The following is a 26,658-nucleotide window of genomic DNA, read 5'->3' on the forward strand; positions in this document are numbered from 1 at the left end:
TAGAATATTTCTATCACCTTGGAACATTCCCTGTGCCCCTTCCTAGCCAATCCCTTCTACCTCTAACCCCAGGCAATCACTGACTGGCTTCCTGTCACTATAGGTTTATTTGACCTTTTCTTGAATTTCATATAAATAGAATCAAACATTATATTTTTTTATCTGGCTTCCTTCATTCAGGATATTTCAGTTATCCATCCATGTTGTTGCTTGTATGAGTAGTTTGCTCCTTTTTATTGCTGAGTAGTATTCCATTGTACAATTACACTACAATTTGTTTATCACCATTTGTTAGTCATTTGTTTCCAGTTTGGGCCAATTATAATTACAGCTGCTATGCATATTCTTGCATAAGTCTTTTCATGGACATATGTCTCTTGGGTAAATGTCTAGGAATGGAATTGCTGGGTCATATTATAAGTGTATGTTTAACTTTATAAATAATTGTACCATTTTACACTCCCACCAGCAATGTATGAGAATTCTAGATGCTCCCAAATGTTGCGAACACTTGGTATTGCCAGTCTTTTTAATTTCAGCCATTTTAGAGGGTAGGACATAGCACCTCACTGTGGTTTTAATTTGAAAAAAAGGTACCACCTTTCATTTCTCAGCCCTTTTCCCTAAATGTCAGGAGGTTAGGCCTAATCCTCACTCTTAGAGGGCCAATGTTCTTTGGCACATAATGGCCGTCTTACTTCCATAAGGGGAAGCCACTTCTCAAGAGCTGACTCTTTGTCTTTGAGACACAACAAGGTGGAGTTCTCATTGTAAGTTAAAATGGCTGGAGGCTAGATTGTTCCTGTTTCCTCCTTCACGCTCAGTTTTCCTATTACAATGACCAAACAGGTCATGAAAGCACCTCTGAGTACACATCCTCCCTGCTGTTTCTCTTTCTGGGATCTTCCCATGCTACTGCCATCCTTAAACAATAGCCTTGGGAAGGCTTGAGTCTCTCTCTCAAGTGGACTCTGAAATTTTCCTTTTCTACCCTTCTATTGCTAATGAACACTGGTGCTAAAGCTGCCCTGCCCACCATTACTGCCATCCACATAGGGCCCTATGGTGACTTACTATTAGAAAGCAAATCAGAACCTTATGCCTTCGCTTGAAAGCCATTTGTCAGCATGTCCTGTGTATTGGTTAAGAGGATGCATACATACTGTGATGAGTAACAGAAATTAGTTTAAGCAAAGTGGGTATAATTGCTTATGGAATTGCAAAGTCCAGAGTTTGACAGCATTCAGGGCTGAACCGATTCAGTGGCTCAATGATGTAATCATGACCGTTTCTTTCCATTTCTTTGCTCTTCCAGTCACCTTCAGACTATGACTGGCTCCCCCTTGTGGTCACAGTATATTTGCCAACAACTTCCTGCCCACACATTTCCTCAGAATGTTTCTCCCAGAACTCCTGAGCAAGCCCTGGATCACATGCCCATCCCTGAGCCAATCACTGTGGCCAGAGGGCGGGTTAGATTAGACAGAGCCACAGGCTCGATTCCTAGAGTTACAGTGGAGTCAGCTTCCCCTGAAGTAGATGGGGCATAAGTGGGTGGTGTGAATACTGAATGAAAACTAGGGTAGTTAGATAAGAGGAGGAGGGAGAAGAGATGTTGAAGAGGCAGCGACAGAGTCTGTTACATTCTGGATTTAGTTATTCTTAATATTCTAGAAAAAAAATCTGCCACCCACAACAAAGTTTCTCAAAACATACCTTCCAAAAGGAACGTCTCCTCAGCCAACAACTTTCTTGCCACTCACCTTCCTCAGTTTCTGAAAAGTCATCACCTCTATGTTGCTAAGCACTTTCCCCCAAACCCTAGCCTCTTTTATTTTTGCCAAACAGCTAAATTTACTTACTCTCTGCCTTGTAACAGTGTATATTCTAATCTTCCCTATTATTCTAAGCCACCAACACTGGAACAGTCATTTCACCTTCCTGTCTACTTACAATTCACAGTTGGCAGCAGGACGTTGCCAGAACTTCTGCAGAAGGCCAAGCTAACAAACGCTCCTTAGGTTGCCACCTTTTGGTGTATGTTTGCACACATGTGCACCTTGCCTTATATGCCTGGTTTATTTTTTTTCTGTGAAAAATATATCTTTTCAACTAAAATAGTGATTGTCTAGGGGACAGAAATACTAACTTTAAGATGATTTTCTACCCAGGGCTGCATCTTCAGTTTGTGTTTTTAAATGTCTGTGCTCTACGCAGAGAGCTGTTACGTAGTTAAAAATCTTTTGCGTGCTGATGCCCTGAAGGGATTTTCCTATGAAGGGAGCAATTTAAAAATGTACAAAAATAATTGATATTGAACATTGCTGTCTCTAGGTTTTCTAATATTGGCTAAATACTTATCTTTTGGGGCTATGACTTGGAAATAGCAGTCAAGAGTTTCACTGCCTAAAGCATTTCATTGATTTGCCATGAGTGGGTAAATACATCAAATTGAAAACCAACTCAGCTCCATCAGAGAGGACGTGATGGTTTTGGAAGGGCTGAGAGGTGAATGCAGATGGCGAGCACAGATGGCGGAGAAGAGCTTAAGCACACTGTATACTCTTCCTGTAATAATATTTTTCAAACCCCAGAAACCTATGCTGCTTGTTATGTTGGCTGTGTTGCATGTGGCTCTATTTTTCATTTTTTCTTCTTTCTTAAGAGAAAAATTAAAGCAAATCCAGTTCAAAACTTAGACCTTCATCAGAACAATAGAGAATCATTTTGTTGTCTAAAAATCCACATTTAAAAATTATTCATGAACAAAGTTTCTCAGTATTCAAAAGAGGAAATAATAATTTCCTTTCAGTTAAAAACAAATGCTTTTGTTTTGTTTTTTGGTTTGCTTGGTTTTTCTTTTTTTTTTTTAATTTTGTGTGTGTGAACTCTCAGGGCAACACAAAGGGTCATGCTCCTGAAAAACCACAAATAAAGATAAGCCAGCAAGTACCCTGCGTGGACACAAACGAGTCACTGTTCTCTTGAAATAGATCTCTTTGGTGCTACCGCTCAAGAAAGATCTACAGTTCTAGTCTATTTGGAAGATATTTCAAAGTGGTTTAGGGAACTTTTCACCTCAGAAATTATTTCCCATAAATGTGGCCGTGATTACAGAAATCGCATAAAGAAAGAGAGAACATAAAACAGGGTTCTTTCTTTATGACTGTTTCCAGAAACAGACCGCTGTAGGTTATAGTGTTTCTGCCTTTTATGGAGGCTTGATTGCAATATAAAGTACTTAAAAACCCATGGAGGGGGCCGGCTCAGTGGCTCAGTGGTTAAGTTCGCACGCTCTTCTTCTGCGGCCCAGGGTTTCACCGGTTTGGATCCTCACGCACCGCTCATGAGGCCATGTTGAAATGGCGTCCCATATAGCACAACTAGAAGGACCTACAACTAGAATATACAACTATGTGCTGGGGGGCTTTGGAAGGAAGAAGAAAAAAAAACCCACTATGGAGTACATGGGAGATGAATATGCCTCTGTGAGTGTTGAGAGGGAGAGATGGACGCAGAGGCAGACCACATGAACTCTCGTTATCCCAGCTTTTCTTGCACAATCAGTGAGTCAGAGGCTGTCCTGGTGATGACGGGGAATACAGCTCCAAAAAGATGGCAGCCGTGATCGCCTGCAGGTCTGTGTTGCTCAAGCTCAACCTTCGAGGCTTACTAAATGTTGGACTCACAGCGGCTTCCTCTGTGCTCCCAACACACACCCCACCTATATCCATACCCTACACCACCTCTCATTCTTGGTGCCCCCTCCTTACCACCTCTTTGGATCCACAACCCAAGCACATCCTTCACTGTTTCTTTCAAAGGTCTGGGGTGAGTGTTATCAGACACTGAAGAAATCTCACCTCTCCTACATAGGGGTAAACAGAGCTTGGATAAGGAATTAGAATCAGGTAAACAGGAAGACCGACACAAACCACAAACAACAGACAGAAACAGCACAGCTAAACATGGAGAGAAGAGAGGCGGGTATGGGGTTATGCCGACAGAGTGCATGGCTGAAACTGTCTTCAGTGTCAGCAACCATACTAACGTTTCTGTGGTTTTTTGTTTTTCAAGAGAAGCTCATGTTGAAAAATCACCCAAGATACACTGCCGTACCAAGAACCATCTTAGCTAAAAACACTTCCTCTAAGTGCACAGCTGCCTTGCTGATGGGGCTCTGCCCACTGTCTGATCATATCTGATAATGATGTCACAAAATATTAGTGCTGGAGACCGAAGATTCGAGAACTTTTGGTCCAGTATTTCCCACAAAATATGGTACACATGTCACTGTGGTCAGCAAGATGATTTTAAGGTACATGTAAGTATTTATCCTTTTAATGGTTATGTATTTTTTTTTATTTGATTTTTCCTTCTTCTCCCCAAAGCCCCCCAGTACACAGTTGTATACATTTTCAGTTGTGGGTTCTTCTAGTTGCGGCATGTGGGACGCCGCCTCAGCATGGCCTGGATGAGTGGTGCTAGGTCTGTGCCTGTGATCCAAACCCGTGAAACCCTGGGCCACCAAAGCAGAGCCTGTGAACTTCACCACGGGGCCAGCCCCTGTATTTATTTTAATATTAAAAAAATCCCACTAGCACATGAGTCACTGTACTCACCACTATCCTCAGCACTACAGCACTACTACTGAGTTCCAAAGTCAGTGTGTCATCAGATACTTTCTAGCTAACTGGTTAGCATGTGAGAACACAAAACACCAACGGTCCCCAGACTTGGAGAGATGGGTCTCTCCTACCACCCTGAGCTGGTGACTGTGGACAAGCATCTCCTGGCAATATCACGCCTGGGCAGCCCAGTGAGGATGAAGATGTACCCAAAGCACCCAGCCTCTGGCTTCAGCAGCAGGTTTCCTTTCTCAAATCAGACAAGTTACTGGGGATTTTGAAATATTTAATCAAAAAAGAATGTGGCATTTTAAAAGTTAAGTTTACAAACGACATATTCTTAATATTAGCAATTTATCTATTTATACACTGTCTAAGAAAATAAGGTCTATGAAGACATCAAGATATTTGAGAGTTCATTATAAGCTATAGCACTTTGCAAATAAGTATCCAGTTTAATTGTAACAAACCACTCTGAGAAAATTTAACTAAGTATATAAAAACATTAGTTAAATACAATTCTCTGGAAATATACATTATACCTACAGCTGTTCTTACAGTGAGATTCTTTATGTTTGGTTTTTTTCACCCCTTTGAATTCTCAAAATGGCAAATCACTGTATGGTCCTGGATCTCCAAGCTATAAAACTGAAATATGTGTTTCCAGCGTAGCAGATGGTGACCAGGAAGGCGAAGAACTGGAGAAAACAAAGCATAATAGAAAGACGGCTTAGTCAGGGCACGTTCCAATAAGCGAGAGAGATCGTTTCACCTCCACTGAATCATGCACTCACAGCATCCCTTGGCTCTAGGCTTTCTCATCTAAAACTGCTTTATTATATTGGTTCAATTACCTTTCTTTGGAAATGATTTCTGGCTATGATGTCTTTCTTTTTTGGAACATAGACGGAAGGCTTGTAGTTTTGCTCAAATAACCCCAGGATGTTCACGTAGGGGTGACTATGTGTGGTATACATCTAAGAAAAGCACATGTATTTCTAATTTAGTCCAGGCAATTTTAGACTAGGGTTTAACCTCAAATCACCACAGGGTCACTTAAACAAACAAGTCGAGTGGGTGGGAGGAAGGGATGAACCCACATCACGTCTGCGGTGTGAATGGTGAGTGGGAAAACGCAGGCCCCTCTTAAGAGGCAGCCACCACCCAGTTCCAGCTGGTTCTTGCTCTGTGTTAACTTGAACCCAGCGCTGCCAAAGCTTGTGATTCTCACGGGCACCATGCTCTCTACCTTTAAACAGAGATTTTCAAATACAAATATAAGAATATAATGAACACTCATGTATCATCAATCAGCTTTAACATTCTCATTCTGGCATTCCTGTCTAATTGCAACCCACCCCCCAAATACGTCTTTTGGGCTTGGAATATTTTAAGGCCAATCTCAGAGAAACTTTTAAAATTATTTTTTTAATTAGAAAAACAATACACATTTATGGTTTAACAATGCAAACAATACAGAAGCACATAGATTAGAAAGCAGAAGTCCCTCCTTCCACTCCTCTCATGGTCCCATCACAGTCCCTGGAAGCAACCTCCGTTGGTGTCTATTTTTCTAGGCATTCTCAGTGCATAAACAAACATTTCTACTTCTTAAAAAAGCAAGTAGAATCATAGAGTATTCATTTTCTCTAACTCTCTCCCCCCTTAAACTGTAGGCAGCAGAATTATTCTTAGAATGCCTCAAACAGCTTTTCTCCCTCAAATACTTATTTTGTTCCAGCCACTGGCTTTCACTCAAGCAGAGTCTTTCAAGCTCTCTGCACTTCAGGCCATCAGGAGGTCCCACCAATGTTTGATGCTTTCAAACCAATAAGCTAATTGTCAGTGTGTCACTACGGCAGGGGGGGCTTTTTCGCACAGATAACTCTGTCCTCCTCCCTGATCCCCGGGTGGGGGGTGGGGGGGTGTGGGATGAGAGGGTCGCTCACCGACGAGGCTGCCCAGCTGTTGAAGTTGTGACCCTCCCTTTCCGGGGAGACAGAAGATGCATCCACAACAGCGGCCGAGAGGTACAAGACGAAGGCACTGCCATTAAAGCAGAGACCCTGGGGGGACAGAGGCACACAGCGGTTAGGGAGTGTGGGAAGGTGTTTTTTGCGCATTTGTTATTTGCCAAGTAAAGGACTCCTTACCTTTTTTTTAAAATGCAGAGACAGTTAAATATAGTTACCTCTGAGGAGTGGGAGACTTTAGTTTTCATTTTGTACCCTTTTATAGGTGGCAGTTAAATTTATTTTTCTTTCATAAACTAGCCATGTATTACTTTTGAAACATTAAAATGCTTAAAATAAAAAAGATAATTCACCTTCATGGTAACCAAACAAAATCCAGTTTGGACAGAACAACCTGGAGTAAAAAGTATCTTCCCATGGGGTAAAGGCAAACATGCACTTTTATACAAATGGAGCCATATAGTTATGCAACATTTCCCCCCTACCTCCCATTTAAAAAGATACCAAAGGCATCTTTACATTTCAGTCCAAACAGACTGACCTCATTTCTTGTCACGGCACTAACACCTCATAATCTAACTTTTCCCCTACTGCCCGGCATTCTGATGTTCCTAGTTCTTCTGGGATTGCAAACACTACTGTAATGAACATCTCTGAACACGTATTTTGGGGCACTCACGCACGTCCAGTTCCCCATACAAGCAATCAGGATGAATAAGAGAGCTCAACCTGGTCCGCACTGCTAGGTCCTGGGCCTTGTCCATGCAGCCACGTGGATGAAGGGGCCAGAGAGGAAACCGGGTATATGACCCTGTCTATTAGTAAGTGTGGCTCAATCCATTTTTCTAAGGAAATGAGAAACCCCTATATCCCCTGGAGAGAAATGGGGAAGTGGGTGGTAGAGACGTAAGCAGGAAGCCGAGGCATTCTTCCCCCATACACCACGCCACGGGGGGCACTGCCGGTTTATCACAAGCCTCCATTAACATGACCTCACAGCGCCGAGCCTATTGGCTTCCTCAGTCTTATTTAGTACTCCCCAAAGTAAGCATGTCCCGAGGGATGCCTCGGCTGGGGAACTGTCGTGAAAACAGGTGGAGAGAAGAAAGAAAAAAGAAGGGCAAAGAAACCAGCATCTGAGATTGTTACAAAGGTTAAAAAAATAAAACAAAAAACCTGTGTGGCTACAGAGGCGAAGGAGGGCTGCAGGAAACCAGCAGGCTCTAGGGTATCACTGAGCTTCAGGGAAACGTGAGGTCTTGTTGCACAGAAACAGGCCTGAATTGGACCATTCCAGCTGAAAGTACGTAAAGCTCCTGCAACTCAAACGTCAGGCCCTGCCGCATCCCTGGGCACAGCGAGCAGAGGACAGGACGACACAGTATCTTACGAAAGGTTTCCGAGTGTTCTTTTTGGGGGAAGGGAGAAGGCTACTCTTTTCTGAAATTCAATCCCTTTCTGGTATAAAAATACCGTCCCCCCCCCCCCTTAAAGGCACACAGATAAAAACTCTCAAGCAGCTGGCCGCCCTTTGTTGGTCCTCCACACTGTATTAGTCATGTCTACAATTTACAAGACGGAACTGCCACTAATGCCTAATCGCTGCACCAGAGAGAGCTCGTAGGGTCTTTTAGCTTCACAGAGATTTCCAGAAGGCTAGAATCAGACCACACACACATGTTCACTGGGAGCCAAACAGATCCAGGGCTGATAACTGTGGTTGGCATTAGGGAACCTGCATCCCATTCCTGGCTATCAAAATCCTCTTCCTGTCTCAGTTTCTTCATCTGTGGAATGGAAAGAATCTGTCCCATTTTTGCAAAGTTACTGTGAGGATTAAACAAAATGACTGACGCAAATATAAAGGGTCCATCATGACATCTGGCACACAGTAGGTACTTAATACATGGTGGCTCCTACTGCCTATAAAAGGAGGCTAATACCGCCTGCCCTCGGTGTGGCCTGTACTGCTGCTCAGGGGGCTTGCAAAGAGGTCAACAGGGATAAGCTACAGAGGATGAATCCTCAGAGAATGCCTTTGTGTAGGTCCCGGTGCTTAGTGCTATGAGGATGGCAAATTGTATTGCTTTGAAATTTTAGCTCAAATTAGATTTGTCAGAAAGCACACCCCAGTCTCTCTGAGTAAATGATATTACCCAGGAGCTCAGAGCTGGTTCCCTGCTGCACATTAAAGATGGATGCAGGAACTTTGCACCTGTGTTCTCCCCAGATGCGCTGAGGCCTATTGTCAAGATAGGATCCAGGTCAAAGCTCATGCCTCCTTAATGGAGGAGCTACATGCGAGATTACGGAACTTGGGCTTTTGCAGTGTTCCATGGATGGTGTCCCTGGCAAGTTCCCAGGGAACTAAAATCAGGTCTACCAATCCCTTCTCTGCACTCTCATATTCCCCAAATGCTCTGGAGACCAAAAGTAAATGCAAAAGTCGTTTGGCAGCAAAGGCTGACTTGCACCGACGTGGGGGTGATGTAGTCTTTATTATCCTTCTTAGCAGGAAAGTTCTCGCTGGGAGCACATTTCCAGCTTATTTCCTTGTGACGGGAACAATATACTCCAGTTGTTTAAGACGCTGAGAAAGTGTGTCTGGGGGTCAAGAATTCAACACTCACTGAGTTTCTACTCACTTGCATGACCTGTCTGGTCTCGTCACACACGAGTGTGCAACCCCTGACATGGAGGCTGACGGCCTTACTTGATGAGAGCAAGGATTAAACAATTGTGAGGGACTCAAAGGCCTGATCTCCTCCCTGCTGACTGGGGTTCTTATTTACCACTCAGGCAGAAGAGCACCTGAAGCAGGAGGAGATCAGAAAGAAATGCTGGATGGAAGTCGAGAGACATGGGCCCCAGCCGTGTGTGAATCTGTGCAAAGTCACAGGGCTCCAAACCCCAGTTTCCTTATCTATAAAATAGACACACCTTATGAGGATAAATTCTGATAATGTAAATCAAAGCATTTGACAGAAAGGAGCACTGTTAACTTTTTAAAAAAGAATTACTGAAAGCGATATTTAAACTTTTTTTTTTTTTTTGGTGAGGAAGATTGGCCCTGAGCTAACATCCATGCCAATCCTCCTCTATTTTGTATGTAGGATGCCACCAAAGCATGGCTTGAAGAGTGGTTCGTAGGTCCGTGCCTGGGATCCAAACCCACGAACCCTGGGCTGCCAAAGCAGAGCGTGTGAACCCAACAACTAAACCACCAGGCTGGCCCCTAAACATTTTTAATGTAATAAATTATGAAGGAGCCTAATGTAATAAATCATGAAGGAGTTTTAAAGTAATAAATTATGTAATAAATTATGGAGAAGAGAAAGAGTATACATGATCTGGGCCAGAGGTCAGCAAATTACAGCCCACTGCCAGTTTTTGTGAATAAAGTTTTACTGGAACAGTCATGCTCATTCATTTACAAATTATCTGTGGCTGCTGTCATGCTGCAACAGAGTTGAGTAGCTGTGACAGAGTTTGTACAGCCCCAAAAGAGAAAATACCTACTATCTGCCCCTTTACAGAGAAAGTTTGCCAACCCCTCATTCAGATCAGACAACTAGGAAGTGAGACTCAGGCAAAAGTGGAAATAAAGGTACCGCTCCCAACCATTTGCTCTCCTGTTACATTTCCTGAGTTCATCTTCTCCCAAGTTCACAAGCACTTTCTCCAAGACCCACTTGAAGACTCTTCTTTCTCCAAAACGGCATTCCTTAAATGCCCCCAACTCACTCCGATGATCCCCTCCTCTTGTATTCCCAGGTAGCTGTTACATCAAAGTGCTAACCATTTTTGACTCCCACATCCCAATGAGTCTCTCCTTCCCAGTGCCCATCTGGGGAAGCCGGACACCAATTCCAACAAGGCTGCTTGTGCTGCCCCACACAGTTTTGGGCACCTCGATTGGAATTACTTTCAGAACCTGCACCACGTTCTTGAAAATCTTAATGGAGAATCCTCACTTGCGTATTGGGGGAAATAGTCAAGAATCAGTCAATCTGTTTGTGAAATAAAATGAGATTTGTTTTCTTGTGGGATTTAACTTAGCTCTGAAGGCAACTCATGGAAACAACAAAGCCAGGGACATTCTGAGCAGTGACAGCACTGTGAAGGCCTGCCAACTTAACTTCAACCTACAACCCACAAATAGGCTGCATTTCAAATGTGGTTCATCAGTCAGTTATTTGGAGCTGGATATTCTTCCGATATATTGATTGGAAACAAACAAAAAGACAGTATCACCTCAGAACTCCGTTTTATACACACACACACACACACACACACACACACACACACACACGGCACCACTTGGATTTTTTACTTAAATCATACGGTCACTTCAAATTCCCCAACAAGACTGCAGATGCTCCAAGGCAAGGGGGACCTCACCTTTCATCTCTGTGAATTCCACTTGGGAGTGTGTACTCCATCTTTAAGATGACACTCAATGTCACCTCCTCTTTGAAGGGTTTCCAGCTGTCCCAAGGTGAGGTGGTTACTTCCGTCACACTTTGTACACACCCTCACTTTAGCACGTGTCACAGGGTACTGTGATGGTTAATTTTATGTGTTAACCTGACTGGGCCATGGGGCGCACCAATTATTTGGTCAAACGTTATTCTGGGTGTGTCTGTGAGGGTGTTTCTGGATGAGACTAACATTTGAATCAGTGGACTGAGTGCAGCAGATTGCCCTCCCTAGTGGGGGTGGGCCTCATCTAATCAGTTCAAGGCCTGAATACAACAAAGAGCCTGATCCTCTGTGAGGAAGAGGTTAACTCCTCCTGTTTCACTGCCTTGAGCTGGGATGCTGAGGTTTTTATTCCTGCCTTTGGATTTGAACTGAAACATCGGGTCTTCTTGGATCTCAAGTCTGACAGCTTTCAGACTGGAACTTACACCATTAGCTCTCCTGCTTCTCAGGCTTTTGCCCTTAGACTGGAACCATATCATCTGCTTGCCTGGGTTTCCAGCTTGCTAACAGGGTCTTGGGATTTCTCAGCTCCCATAATCATGTGAACCAATTCCTTATAGTAAATCTCTTTATACACACACACACACACACACACACACACACACACACACACACACACACATCCTATTGCTTCTGCTTCTCTAGAGAACCCTGACTACTACAGGATTTGGTACTAAGACTGGGTTGACTGACTTGGGAACCAGAAGTAGAATGCTGCCATAACAAAATGCCTAAAAATATACACTTGGCTTTGGAATCAGCCAATGAGCAGAGGTTGGAGAACTCTAAGGTGCATGCTAGAAAGATGGATGTTAAAGGGGATTCTGGAGAGGTCTCAGAAATGAGGAACACATTATTGGGAACTGGAGGAAAGGTGATCCTGTTATAAAGTGGCAAAGAGCTGGGCTGAACTGTATTCTAGTGTTTTGTGGAAGGTAGCATTTGCAAGCAATGAAATTGGATATTTAGCACCCGGGATTTATAAGTGTCGAAGGAGCAGCTTGGTTCCTCCTGACTGCTTATAAAAAGAACAGAGAGAAATTAAAGGAGGAATTGTTAAGCAAAAAAGAACCAGAACTTGAAGGTTGGGAAAATTCTCAGTCTGTACATATTGCAAAAAATCAGCAAGGTTGTTCTGAAGAGAACACGATGGGTGTGGCCGAACAACCATTTGATAAAGAGATCGTGGGTGCAAACCACAGAGCTAATCAAGCATCTCAGCAGAAGCCAGGAGTCGATAAGGGATATCCCAGCAGAAACATTGCCAGTCTGAACTGAACGACGGAGAAGGGGCAAAATGAAGCAGGGCAGTTGAACTTCTTGGATTCTATAGGACAGAACCATAGAGCTTTTTGGCTGTGAATATGCTCTATCTTTCAAGAAAAGAGAAGAATAAATCACCCAAAGGTGATTCAGAGAGATCATCAGGGCTGCCACTCCCACCACAGGCCAAGGAGGCAGGCTGGTTCTTCCTCTTCCTCGTTTCAAAGGGTGGAGCTGCCTCTGGTTCTGTGAGCCAGGATGTCCCAGCCCAGTGCCTCAGGGGCATGGCCACCCTGAGGAGACTGTGGGTGACAATGCCACCCCAGTGGGCCTCCAGAACAGAGTACTGAACCAAAAAGGATTATTCTGGAGCCTAAAGATCTAATGGACTTTGCCTTGTAAGTTTTGGGCTTGCTGGGGACCTGTCGCCCCTTCCTTCTTTTCTATTTCTCCCTTTTGGAAACAGACTGTCTATTCTCTGCTTGTCCCATCACTGTATTTTGGCAGTACATAACTTATCTGGTTTCACAGATTCATAGCTAGAAAGGAATTTTGTCTTGGGATGAATTGTACCTTAAAAGTCTTACCCATTGGGGCCAGCCCTGTGGCCGAGTAGTTAAGTTTGTGCGCTCTGCTTCGGTGGCCCAGGGTTTTGCTGGTTCGGATCCTGGGTGCGGACCTAGCACCACTCATCAAGCCATGCTGAGGCAGTGTCCCACATGCCACAACCAGAAGGACCCACAACTAAAATATACAACTATGTACTGGGGGGCTTTGGAGAGATGAAGGAAAAAGAAAAAAATCTCAAGAAAAAAAGACTTTTGGGCATGTTGAGATGGAATGAATATATTTTGCATGTGAAAATGGCATGATGGGGGGTGTGGTAGAATGTTATGAATTGAATGTTTGTGTTCCCCCAACCCCCAAAATTCGTAAGTTGAAGCCCTAACCCTCCATGTGATTCTATTTGGATATGGGGCCTTTGGAGGTCGTTAGGGTTAGCTGAGGTCATGAGGATGGGGCCCTCATGATAGGATTAGCACCCTTGGTTAGAGGAGATGAAGGAGAGCTCACATTCTCTCTTCCTCCTCTCAGCATGTGAGGACATGGCGAGATAGCATGCACCTGCAAGCCAGGAAGACAGCTCTCACCACAAACCAACTAAACTTACACCTTGATCTTAGACTTCCAGCCTCCAGAACTGTGAGAAACAAATTTCTGTTGTTTAAGCCACCCAGTCTATAGTATTTTGTTATGACACCTGAGCAGACTAAGAAAGATACTGTAATCCACACATCTTCTAATCCATTTCTCTCTAGACTGTGTGATCCCCTTCGTTTATCCTGCATCCAGCATGGTGCCTGGAGCCAGGACAAGAATCCAATCACCCTTGACGACTCTAGAGTCCAAATGGGAGGACACCTATTCCTACAGCAGTTTTCATTTTTCATTCTACCCCTTTGCATACACCGTGCATCCCAACACCAAAGAGCTCTGACTTGCAAAGGGTTAAGGTCATGGCCCCGGAGTGGGAGTGGGGGCGTTAAAGGAAGGAAGATCTGCAGAAGTGCCCTGACAAACCTGTTTCCAGGTGACATTGTTTACTGGGATTTAATAAAATAAGAGTCTACATAAGAGAACTGAGCTTTTCTTGATTCAGTCTTCTGAGGACTGGTTTGCTATTTTGGCTAAAAAATGTTCATGGACCTTGCAACCTGCCCAAGTTCATACTCAGCTATAAAACACCTGACAGACAATTGGGTAATAGAGAGATTATCTGCCATGTTGGGTTCTCCCTGGCTTTTCCCAGTCTATGTTGGCAGAGAGACAATCCTGAATTGACTAGAGGAGGACTAAATTCCATCCTACCTAGTGGGCAATGGACAAGGACACTCACGGCTTCCTTACCACTGTTGTCCAGGGCACCTGGGGAATCCTGGTGTAGGTCATTGTTATGTAGATGATGAGGAAGAAGACGGTGAGGACCCAGTAAAATACAGCTACAAACATGACCCAGCCAAATGCAGGGACCCGGAAGTACTCAGTTCCAGCGATAAGTGTCCATACCAGCAGTCCCAGAATCTGTAAAATGACAGGAAGTGGGGAAGAAAAGGGAGGTGAAAGCAGAAGATAAAGAAAAAGAAGGATTTGGGGAAGGAGAAAAAAATATTAGAATGTCAATTACAACTTTCACACACACACACACCTACACGTGACTTACAAATACAACAGGGTCTGTAAACTCGCGTGCCCACAGATGCCAGGAAGAGAAAATAAGCGAACATAGCGGGCTGGGCAGAGACCACGGCAAACAAGAAAAACTATGTCTTGTCTTAAGGGGGCAGTCGGTACTCAGCTCTAGCCAACTGTCGTGGGCTGGTTTTGCTAGATCTTCCTTTTTTTTTTTTTTTCCAGGAGAAAACAGAAACTCAAGTTTGTATATGATAATCTTGACTTTTAAATGTTAGCACTAATAAAAAGGTAGTTTTCTTTTGTTTTGCCAGGGGAAGATTCGCCCTGAGCTAACATCTGTGCCAATCTTCCTCTACTTTATAGGTGGGTCGCTGCCACGGCATGGCTGACAAGTGGTGTAGGTCCACACCTGGGATCTGAACCTGCAAACCTGGACCGCTGAAGCAGAGCACGCTGGACTTAAGCACTGGGCCACGGAATGGCCCCAATAAAGAGTATTAAAACACCATGAGAGGCAAAACAACACACATCCATGGCTGGCATTTGCTCACAGGCTGATGCTTGTCAAGGGAACAAGACTGCAGGTCCACTCGAGGTGGTCCCTGGGACTGATCTGCTCTCAAGGGATGAACCTCTGAGGACTCCTCACCTGCCACTGCTGCCCTCCCCACAGATGGCAAATAATGTGTGGCCTGAGAGAGCTTTCAGAAGGGAGAAGGAGCAAGGGCCCAGCCCAGATACAGGCACTCAGCTGTGCTTTGTTCCAGCAGCAGTCATCCAACTCTTCACCGCTGCTGCTGAGCAAAGCCAAACCCGAGCCAAGTCAACGTCACTCACGACTAAAGGAGGACTTCAGGAAGGGAAAGGAAACGGATGTAAATTACAGGCATCTTTAGTCCTGAAGAAGGAAGGCCAGAGCAAAGTATGCATCTCGCATTCCAGCATCTTCCAGGAACCAGGAAGACTTTATTCCTAAGTCATGAAGAAGTTAGTATCTAAACCACATCCCCAGGTGACAGTATGAGGAGCACAGGGTGGGCTCTGGCTGCCAGGTCTGGCTTGCTGTGTGACTTGGGAGAAATTATTTCATTTCTGTTTTAGCTTTCTTCGCGGTATATGGAACAAAATATTCAAGTAATTTCAATCACTAAGCTAGGAAGATGGCTTTCACTCATTTGTTCAACACTTGAGAGCACCTAAAATATGCCAGGCTTCCTGCTATCAGGCCCCAAGGATAGAGTGGGGCACAAACTGAACAGGTCCAGCTCACACGCAACTTAAAGTCTAGTGGGGGATATAGCTGAATAATTACACTTGCGAAAAATGCTATGAAAGAAAACAAAGGGTGTAACAAGGTCTATAACAGGGAGACGTAGCCTTGTTGCAGGCATGGGAAGTGTCAGGGACGGTGTGCTGAAGAATAACCTGGAGACCAAGTAAGAGCTCGTGAGCGAGGAGGGAAGACAACTTTCTAGGCAGAGAGCACAGCATGGGCAAAGGTCTGGAGGGGGGAAGGGCTTTGCTGCCTTCTAGAACCTGTAAGAAAGTGCAGTAAGTTAGGACACTGGTGCAAGATGTTAGAGAGGCTGGGAAGGCTCGCATTATGTGGGCCCAAGGAGGCCTAAGGATTTTGTACATTATCCTAAGGGTGGTGGGAGGCTTTTGAGCAAGGTAATGATAAGATCACGGTCAGTTTTATAACATGACTCTGGCTGTGTTGGGAGAGTGGACATGTGGAGGGGAAAGGGCTGGTGTGAGGAGACCAGTTCTGAGAAGGTGGCCATAGTCCAAGTGGGAGAAGATGATGTATTCAAGACCAACATGGTGGCAGGGAATATTGAGAAGTGAGACTCCAAGACAAATTCCAGAAGCAGATAAGACTTTAATAGATTAGATATGGAGAGAAGTGGGGGAGGATAAAGTGGAATGACCCCCAGGGTCTCTGGAAAGATTTAAGAAGTGGATCAGAGTGTCATTTCCTCAGCTAGAACAATGAAACAGGAATAGTTAGGGGCTGGTTTGAACAACAATTCAGGAGCTCAGTTTTCAACCCACTCAGTCTGAGGTAGCAGGGCCTACAGATAGAAGAAGTGGACACTACAGGGAGAGGAGGTCAGGTCCCTCTTTAAGAAGGAAGACTTCCCGTGAAGATCATTAAGCCCTCAGACAGGTTTCTGAGGGACTTTTTTTTTTTTTGAGGTACATGAGCCCAGACCTAATATCTGCCGCCAATCTTTTTTTTTTTTTTTTGCTGAGGAAGACTGGCCCTGAGCTAATATTCGTGCCCATCTTCCTCCACTTTATATGTGGGACACCTGCCACAGCATGGCTTGACAAGCAGTGCATACGTCCGCACCCAGGATCCAAACTGGCGAAGCCCTAGCCTCCGAAGTGGAATGTGTGAACTTAACTGCTGTGCCACCGGGCCAGCCTGCTGAGGGACATTTTAAACTGCTCACTGAGCAGCTCTCCTCTCTGTCAGTTAGGATGCCTGTGCTGGTGAGCAGGGAACAAACTCTATCGCCGTTTCCCCCTTCAGAGTTAAAAGTTGATGTCCTTTTATCTGCTTGATATTGCATATGAATTCCAAAGAAATGCTTAAGAGAGATGTGTTTTTGTGCTTACATCTGTGGCAACAGAATTTACTGAAAGTGAAGATACACAAAACAGGGATAAAATTCGAGAAAGCACTAAGCCTCACACAAATTGGGTTTTGGGCCCAAACTCATCATAACGGACAGGTAATCTATACACATATATGTGACATGCCATTGGATCAGCAAGACTGGTAACAGACATAATCCGACATGGCAGAGTCTGAAACATCATCTTGGGCTTCTTGATTCAAACAGAAAGGGTCAGAACAGCCCTTTTTTGGTGATCCACACAGGAAACACAACCGTGCATGTGCAAATGGGGCTGGGGCGCCTCTCCAGGGGCGAGCAAAGGTTCAAGAGTTTCCAGCACAAGCTGGTGTCCAGCTAAGCAGGCTCAGCTAACAGCTCTCGGCGCTGAACGTAAAAATGCTTTTCATGATTAACGCCAGGTGGATGGCCCTGTCTAGAGGTGCTTGTCTAATGTGGTAGCCACGGCCACCTTTTACACACAGGCACAACACTGCTAACCGAGCCATCGCTCAAAGAACAGGAACACTTGACCCATGACCTCACCAGCAAACAGTTAAAACGAATGACCCTTAAAAAATGAAGTCAAGAAAAGAACTGTTCCGCCCAAGTGAATTTCCTAGGTAACTGAAATATATCCAGAAGCAAACCTTTTTCCTCTCACTTTAACCAAAACTGATGAAAATCACTTTACATAAATGTTATTCATCTCCTGCTGTGTGTGTAAGACAAACTCTTGATCTTTATTTGCTTAGACTACAAAAATACTGTTTGTTTTTTCACTGATAAGCATTTTTTTAGGCTCATACTTTTTTGGAATGGTAAACCTAAGACTTTAAAAAGATTTTAAAAAGTGATAAATGCAGGTAAAAATAAACACAGAAGCATATAAAGTATATATAAAGCATACAAGGAAAAGACAACCCCCAACTACCAGCTGTAAATTCTCAAGATAAACCAACATAAAAATTTTACGTCTACCTTTCCGAACGTCTTTCCCTTGCATTTATAACTACCACCTGTACATCTTTTTCTTTCTCCCTTAAAAATACGAATCACTGTGTACACAGTGCCTCTAACTTGCTTCCTTCCATGAGCAATACCAGAGAGGCGCTCCCTCCCTGCTACTACACACAGATCTGTGCCAACTGTAACAGTTGCCCAGTTCTCCATAATTCATGTAACCAGTTCCCTATTGAGAGAAATTTAAGTTGTCTCCTTTATGTTCGTACAAAAATGCCGAGGGAAGATTCTTATAATATACACCTCTGCAAACCTGAATTCCAGGGCAGATTCCTAGAAGCGGAATTTCTAGGATATTTCAAGCCTTAGAGCTACTGTCAAATTACTCATCAAAAACTGTGTACTAATTTATCCTCTCACCAGTGTATGCACACTCTTCCTTTCCACTCTCATTAAAACACCATGTTTTAAATGATTAAAAAATCCAGATTAAAAAAAGAGATCTCACGTTTTGCCTTTCACTGTTTATTGAAATACGGCATAGAGAAAACTGTAGAAATCCTAAGCGAATAGCTTGCTGAATTTTCGCAAACTAAATAAACCTGTGTGACCAGCATCCCCATCAAGAAACAGAACATGACCAGTACCTGGTAGCTCCATCCTCACTTCGAGTTACTCCTTCCTTCCTCTCCAAGCATAATAGTTCTCCTGATTTCTATCACCCGAGAGTAGTATTGATTGGTTTTCTCTCTCTCTCTCTCTCTTTTTGAGGAAGATTAACCCTGAGCTCACGTCCGTGCCCATCTTCTTCTACTTTATACGTGAGACGCCTGCCACAGTGTGGCTTGACAAGTGTTGCTAGGTCCGCACCCGGGATCCGAACTGGTGAACCCCAGGCTGCCGAAGCAAAGCGTGCAAACTTAACCGCTGCTCCACCGGGTTGGCCCCTAGTGTTCCCTGGTTTTGAACTTCATATAAGTGGAATCCTCTAGTATGTACTCTTGTGTTTGTTTTCTTTCATTCAACACTGTGAGATCCATCCATGACGTTGAATGTCATCCGTTCACTCTGCTGGCTACACAGCAATGATTCTCAAACAGGAGCAAGCATCAGACCCACCTGAAGGGATTGTTAAACCACAGATGGATGGGTCCCACCCCCAGAGTTTCTGATTCAGCAGGTGTAGGACCGGATCTGAGCATTTGCATTTCTAACAAGGTCCCAGGTGATGCTGATGCTGCTGGACCAGGACCACAGATTAAGAACCACAGATGTATAATATTCTTCTGTTTTGTTTTAGTTTGCATTTTCCTGGTCAGTGGTGAGGATGGTAGAGCATCTTTTCAAATGCTTATTAGCCACTTCTAGTTCTTTCCTTATTTACTGATAAGCCTAAAAAAAATCACTTTCTTACTGATTTGTAGAGATCTTTACATAAGAGGGATGGTAATCAACCACATATGTGGCAATCTTTTCCCCATCCAGCTTTGACTTTCAACTTCATAGAGTCTTCCGTCATATGGAAGTTTTAAATTTTTACATAGTTAATTGGTCACTGTTTTTTTTTTTTTTTTGGTGAGGAAGATTGTCACTGAGACAACATCTGTGCCAATCTTCCTCTATTTTGTTTGTGGGACGCCACCACAGCATGGCTTGATGAGCAGTGTGTAGGTCTGCACCCAGAATCTGAACCTGTGAACCCCGGGCCATCGAAGCAGAGCATGCACACTTAACCACTATGCCACCAGATTAGCCCTAAGCGGTCACTCTTTAAGCCTTCTTTTGTTCCTATCTGCTTAGGAAGGTCTTCCTCAACAGAAGATTATACAAATATTCTCCTATATTTTCTTACAGTTTTATAGGTATGCTTAGATCTTTAACTAGAATTGAGTTCTATATATGGGGTGAGGAAAGGCCACTTTTATTTTTTTTCTAGCAGATCCTCAATTGATTGGTTATCACTTCCTGGCAAACTTCTCACATATTGGGTCAGTTTCTGGAATCTTTATTCTACTCCATTCATCTGTGTTAACTGCTATGCCAGTGCCAACTCCTGTAGCTTCAGCATGTATTTTAGGCTTTTGGGTAAAGATGTCAAATTGAACACATGAATCTAGTTTTGCTCTTTCCTCAAATACTTCTAAAATTATCATGAGAATGGGATGAATAGGAAAGGAGACAAAAGTGACACATTTCTGGAAGCCTGGAACACATATGGATGAGGAAGAAGTGACTTCGCCACCGTGAGAAAGCTGAATTCTAATTAAGCTGGTTGACCGAGAAAGTCAAGAACCAAACCAAGCCTGCTGCAGTCTGAAAAGACTCAGGGACCTCTGGGACCGGGGCTAAGGCAGGGATGGCGAGAATAAGGAGGACTCAGGGGAAGCTGTTAGAAATCAGCTATGTCCTTACCTTCTGCCCTGCTCCAAGCTGCTGGGGGACTGCCCCACCTCGGTCATTAGTCTGAAAGTTTATTCCCTAAAGCAGGATTCCTTAAGCTCCGCCCTACCGACATTTGGGCCAACAATTCTTTGCTGTGGAGGGCTGACCTGTGCAGGACGTTTAGCAGCACCCCTGGCCTCTACCAACTAGATGCCAGCAGCAAACTTCCCCCCTTCCTCTACATGACAATCAAAAATGTGTCCAGAAATTGCCAAGTGTCTCCTGGGAGGCAAACCCAGCCCTGATTGAGAACCACTCTAAAGAAGGTAAAACGAAATAGAGCGTCTCCGGACTGAGTGACACACTTGGAAGTTTGAGCATCTTACTGAAAACGAGAGGCTTAAATGACTGTTCAATGTGAAGGCATCCCCACCCTTCCGAGCCCTAACGTTTCCCCTCTACTGGGTTCCTAGAATACTGGCAGCCAGGCCTTCATTAGTCCAAGACAAAAGACCTAAAAATACTGACTGTGGGGATTCCCCAACACGCAGCCTGACCGGGTCAATCTACAATGAAGTTCAAAGTTGATAAGCCCCACCTACACGCTCAGAGCATCCGAACAGCTTTGCACCCAAAACACAGGCACACAACCAAGGTTAGCAGATCTATGACGAAAGCCTGTATAACATGGCAGAGAGCTGAGACCAGAAAGCAAACTAGGAGAAAGTAACTTTGAAGAGGGAGAAGAAAACATCCAAAAAAGAAGAAATCATATCCTCAGAGGGAAAAGATATTACAATAATGAAGCAGAAACAGGAGGTTACAAGAAGGACACAAATGGTTCTTCCAAAATCAAGTTAGCTTTTGAAATTAAAAACAGGAGAGAAGAAATTAAAAACTCAATAGAAGTGTTACATGATAAAATTGAGAAAACCATACGGAAAAGAGAGCAAAAAGGTGAAAAAACAGAAGAGAGAAGGTAAGAAAGCTGGAGGACAGGTCCAGGAGGTTGAACATCCGATTAACAAGTTCCAGGAGTAGAGACTGGAGAAAACAGAGGGAAGGAAATCAACCACAAAACAATTCAAGAAATCTCGGAACTTAAGGACATGAATTTCCACATAAAAGGGCTCCCCCAAGTACCCAGCACAATGGGTGAAAACAGACATAAAGCAAAGTACATCACAGAATTTCAGAAGATCAGGTACAAAGAGGAGATTCTTTAAACAACCAAAGAACAATCAGGTCACCTACAAAGGATCAGAAACAAGAATGTCTTTTAACCTTTTCTAAAAGCAAATAGGATGTTAGGAGAAATAGCAAATGCTTTCAAACTGGAAAACGATTCCTAACGTAGAAACCATCCAGCAAAATTATCAATGAAGAGAAGAGGAGAATACATTTTCTCTCGGACATGCAATGTCTAAAAAATTTACCTTCCATGCATTCTTTCTCAGAAATCTACTGAAGGATATGACCTCTCGAAATAGGGCATAAACGCTAAAAAAGAAAATATAGGATAAACCAACAGGAGAACTACATAGAAGTGTGAAGGTAATCTCCAGGATGAGGGGAAACCCAAGCACGACAGGTGCCCCAGGCACAGAAGGTAACCAGGCAGAGTGGCTCAAAAGACAGGTGTGGTAAAGGCTGTCATCACTGTGCCTGATGCCATTGTACTTTCTGTTTAACCTGTTGAAGCGATCAGGAAACTTGCTCTATCAAAATGAGGGAAGAAACCAAGAAAGAAGAAGATGAGGAATGAAGGAAACAAGAAATTCAACCCAATAAAAACGTAAAGAAAATTGCAAAGTGAATGGAGGTCCCCAGCAGAAACACATCCAAGATAAAAACGAGAACTCTGATTATATGATGTGATTGCCTCGTGGGAAACTTTACTAAGCGGCTAGTGGAAAAGTGTGAGACAAATGAGCTCCAAAGAAAAGTGAGCAAAGAAAAAAATTATACATGTTATCAACTTCAGTAAAAAAAAGAAACCATAACAGTTGTTTGTAATTAACTGTTCACAACACAACTCAAAATAATATTTATAGAGAGATTATTAATAATAAACACTGAATACTGATGAATTATAACAAGGAGGAGGTGCTATGGACTGAACTGTGTTCCCACAAAATTCCTATGTTGGAGCCCTAACCCTCAATGTGATGGTATTTGGAGAGGGGCCCCTTAAAGGTAATGAGGTTTAGATAAGGTCATGAGGATGGGGTCTTCATGATGCGATCAGTGCCCTTATAAGAAAAGATACCAGGAAGTTCCCTCGTTCTCTCTCCCTCACAGGCACTGAGGAAAGTCACATGAGGACACAGTGAGAAGGAAGCAGTCTGCAACCCAAGGAGAAAGGTCTCACCAGACACCAACCCTGTGGGCACCCTGATCTTGGATTTCTAGTCTCCAGAACTGTGAGAAATAAATTCCTGTTACATCATCCAGTCAACGGTATTTTGTTATGGTTGCCCAAGCTAAGATGGATGGTAACAGGAAATTACCAGTTAACATGTAAAATTGAATCAGAAGATGGCAGCACCCATATTATCTATAACTCTGGACATGAGTAAAGCCTGAGGTGTCTCAAGTGGCTGTCTTTGGGGAGGGAGACACTGCAGTAAGAAGGTCTGGGGGTGAGAACTGATGTCTGTTAAGCCTTTTAATTCTGTTGGTATTTGGCCACCCCTGCTGATCTCAGCTGATTCCCTAGAATTTTCTGGCTATCTGCAGTAATAGTAGTTTTGAGGCTTTCCAACGTTTACACCACTTGTTTCTTTTTCTTGTATTATGCATTAACTAGAGTCTCCAGAACCACCTCCCAGAACATAAGCGACAGTGGCCATCCTTAGTTTATTCTACTTTATTGTTCATTTTGATGTTTTACATTTGTATGATGTCTGTTGTTGATAATTGATGGATACCCTTTATCAAGCTAAAGATTTCTATTTTCTAGTGAATTAAGAGATTTCTTCTCCAACCGCCCCCTTAAACAATAGGGCAATGAGCTCGGCTGAATGCATTTTCTCTATCTCCCCTTTAAAACGAAATACAGTGTTTCTAATATAGCTAAACCTTTTGATGCCCCAGTGTCATTGCCAAAGTCAAGTATTTCAAATACTGCCTTGTGCTGTAGAATGAGACTGCTTGCCCTACTCTGAATGGTACCAACTATCTGTGTTTTTCTATGAAGAAATTTTTTTAATTGAAAATCCTCAAAGGTCACCTCTGGAGGCTCTGATTCCAGCAGCCGTCCTTGTCCTCTGCATGTACATGCCCACACATGTCATCTTTATTCTAGTATCCTACAGATAAAACAGATGCTTTCGATTTTTAAAATCATACCAAAAGACACACACAGTTTGTCCGTGAGGACTCTCCTGTGAAGTCAAGTCTATGAAGCCTTTGGCTTTGTGATGCTATTCTGCTGCTCAGAGGGATTACCTGATGGCAGTGTTAAAGGGTCTCATTTATTCAAATATCTACTGAGCATCTATTATGAGCCAGGGGTTTTTCTAGGCACTATTGATGGGGCAGGAAATGCTTCATTGCTAGAGCACACAGGTTGGCTGATTTATCTCTGACTTTAGCCATTACTGCATCTGTACTTGTGCCTTGAAAACAGACAGGTGACTTCAGACGATTAACTAGGCTACCCTAGGAGCAATGTACCAGCTGTTGCCAGCTGGCTGTGCCCAGGGGAGCTGCGCTGTTCCAGGCGTGAGCTCAGCACACCTCTGAAACTCCTCCCTGGACTTTAAATCATTTACTGTGTTAATTCCTTGCAATGAAGTGGCCTTGGAAATCAGGTATGGTAAATTTACTCCTGTGTGCCCTGCAGTGAGAGAACCAAACAATGTTACCACACCTGGCTGCTGTTCTCCTGACATGTTTAGCACAGCACACATGTGGCAACATTCATTCATTCAAAGACCTCACTGAGTTCTCCCTGGCGGTACCATGATGGCAGGGAAAACAGACATGGTCTCTGCCCCCAGAGAAGGTTCATCAGTAGACATTTAACTATAAACTGGGATAAGTCCTATGAAAGGAAACAAAGCTGACATGAGAACGTAAAGCATAAGGACCCAACCAAGTCTGGATGGTCAGAGGAAGCTCGAGATTTAAATAGATGAATGGGAGTTAGCCAGGCAAAATCTCCAAGGTAGAGGGAAGGCCGAGACTCTGAGACAGACATCCCATCTGGTGACATGAGTCTCCCATAGGTTTGCCACCCAACACATGAAGGTCAGATGGACGTCCAGTTCCTGAGGAAGTGGACCCAGGGCCCGGCATCGGACATCAGTCTCCAGATGGCATCTTTTCTCAAAGTCAAGATTCATTCCATAGTGGTTTGAGAGCCAAAGAATGTTAGTGCCGGAAGAGAGGTTCGGGAGATATTCAGAAGCAACGAGCTGAGAATCACAGAGCTAGTTCGTGGTTAAAGCAGAACCAGTCTTCAGCGCTGACTCCTAGTCTGGTACTATTTTAATTTATACTGTAGGGTCCTGATTTCTTTATTCCCCATTCCTTCCTTCCTTCTTCCCCACTCTCTGGCCAGAGTGACGCTACCACTCGTCGTAATGGCCCACTGAGAGGCAGAGTTTGTTTAGTGGGGAAAATCATGTAATACAGAGTCAGCCTGCCTCGGTTCCACTCCCTGCTCTTGGGCAAGGTACTAACCTGAGCCTCAGTTTCCTCATCTACAAAACGGGGATGCGGAAACTTTCCTCACAGGGTTTCGGGAGAACAAGATGAGTTAAGCAACATATGCAAAACAGTGCTTGGTACAAGCCAGGTGCTAGTTACCACTATTATGCTCACATTATTAGCAGGGTTTACAAGGACTCTTAGGAGTGTCTCCTCTCTTCCTTTCTCAGGTAAAAAGCTTCCTTTTCTTTGTAATTCAAGATTTTCACATTGTAGGGAGCCAAGGACTCTTACCTATTTCCAGCTCCCTAGACGTATGGACTGAACTCGAGGGCTCTCCTATGAGCAGTAAGACTGACAAGAGGTCAGGGTAAGTGAACCGGGGGTGTCTGAACCTTAGCCTCAGCCTCCCTGCCCAGTATCGACCCCCTCAATGTCCCAGTTACCATACCCTCTGTTCCTATTTGGTTAAATGGTATAATGCTAAGGCCATATGGCCTGGTAGAAAGACTGAGGCTTTGACTTCTTACCAGCTGTGTGATTGGGCAAATTAATTTTTTAAGCAATATTTATTGAGCACTTACTATGTATCCAGGCCCCAGGTAACAGTAATTGCATAATCTCTACTACCGAATAAGGAAGTGCTTCATGTGCCTTACCTCATTTAACCCACATACTGCCCTCTGAAATAACTTTTATCCTGATTTTTTTTTTTTGTGAGGAAGATTGGCCCTGAGCTAACATCTGTGCCAATCTTCCTCTATTTTATGTGGGATGCCACCACAGCGTGGCTTGATGATCAGTGCTAGGTCCATACCCTGGATCCAAACTTGGGAACCCCGGGCCACTGAAGCAGAGAGCACAAACTTAACCACTACACCACCAGACCAGCCCCTATCTTGACCATTTTGCAGACAGGGAAACTGAGGCACAGTGTATTAAATAACTTAGTCCAGGCTTTGAACTATTATGCTACACACTATCATATCATGCCCCAAATCATTTAACTTTTCTGTGCCTCAGTTTCTCCGGGACAGGGATAAACGTATTTTCTAAAATCCGCATGATGAGACAATATGCTCTATAAACATAGTTTCCATTGTGACTAATAACGGCAGACCACAGACCTGCCCCGGAAGAGCGTCCATGTGCAACGCTGAAGAGGCTGGTGCTGGAGACAGGGAAGCTGGCTCCGGCTCTGTTTTCTTGCTGTGTCAGGGATGTAGCATTACCTAGCACGCCACCAGCCAGCCCCTCCCAGGTGCAAGTTTCTGGGCAGATGTAGGCTTTGCTGAAATGAGCAGATGCCTCAATGCAAACCCATCCCCAGTTCTGCAAAATAAGAGTCCCGGCAGCTGCCCACTGATGCTGGGCCACCAGGGAGTGCCATCTTCAGGGTGGCCTGGGGCTGATCATTACAAGGCTTTTTTATCTATTGGTCTCTCCCATGACACCTTGGCTCATTTTAAATAGAGATGAATAGAAAGAAAG

The 26,658-nt window shown here is 43.9% G+C and overlaps 1 protein-coding gene across 1 annotated transcript in view; it reads right to left on the bottom strand.

The window, feature by feature from the left end:
* Window positions 1-5,215: 5,215 nt before the first annotated feature.
* Window positions 5,216-26,658, bottom strand: part of CMTM8 (CKLF like MARVEL transmembrane domain containing 8) — a 100,067-nt gene continuing 78,624 nt past the window's right edge. Inside the window, exons 2-4 of the mRNA XM_046641771.1 lie at window positions 14,258-14,431; window positions 6,578-6,694; window positions 5,216-5,326 (exon numbers count right to left, since the gene is read on the bottom strand). Of these exons, the coding sequence (XP_046497727.1) occupies window positions 5,243-5,326; window positions 6,578-6,694; window positions 14,258-14,431 (375 nt within the window). The 3' untranslated portion in view covers window positions 5,216-5,242. The remainder of the gene's footprint in view (window positions 5,327-6,577; window positions 6,695-14,257; window positions 14,432-26,658) is intronic.

The sequence above is a fragment of the Equus quagga genome, chromosome 1 (genome assembly GCF_021613505.1).
Source record: "Equus quagga isolate Etosha38 chromosome 1, UCLA_HA_Equagga_1.0, whole genome shotgun sequence".
Taxonomy (NCBI): Eukaryota; Metazoa; Chordata; class Mammalia; order Perissodactyla; family Equidae; genus Equus; species Equus quagga.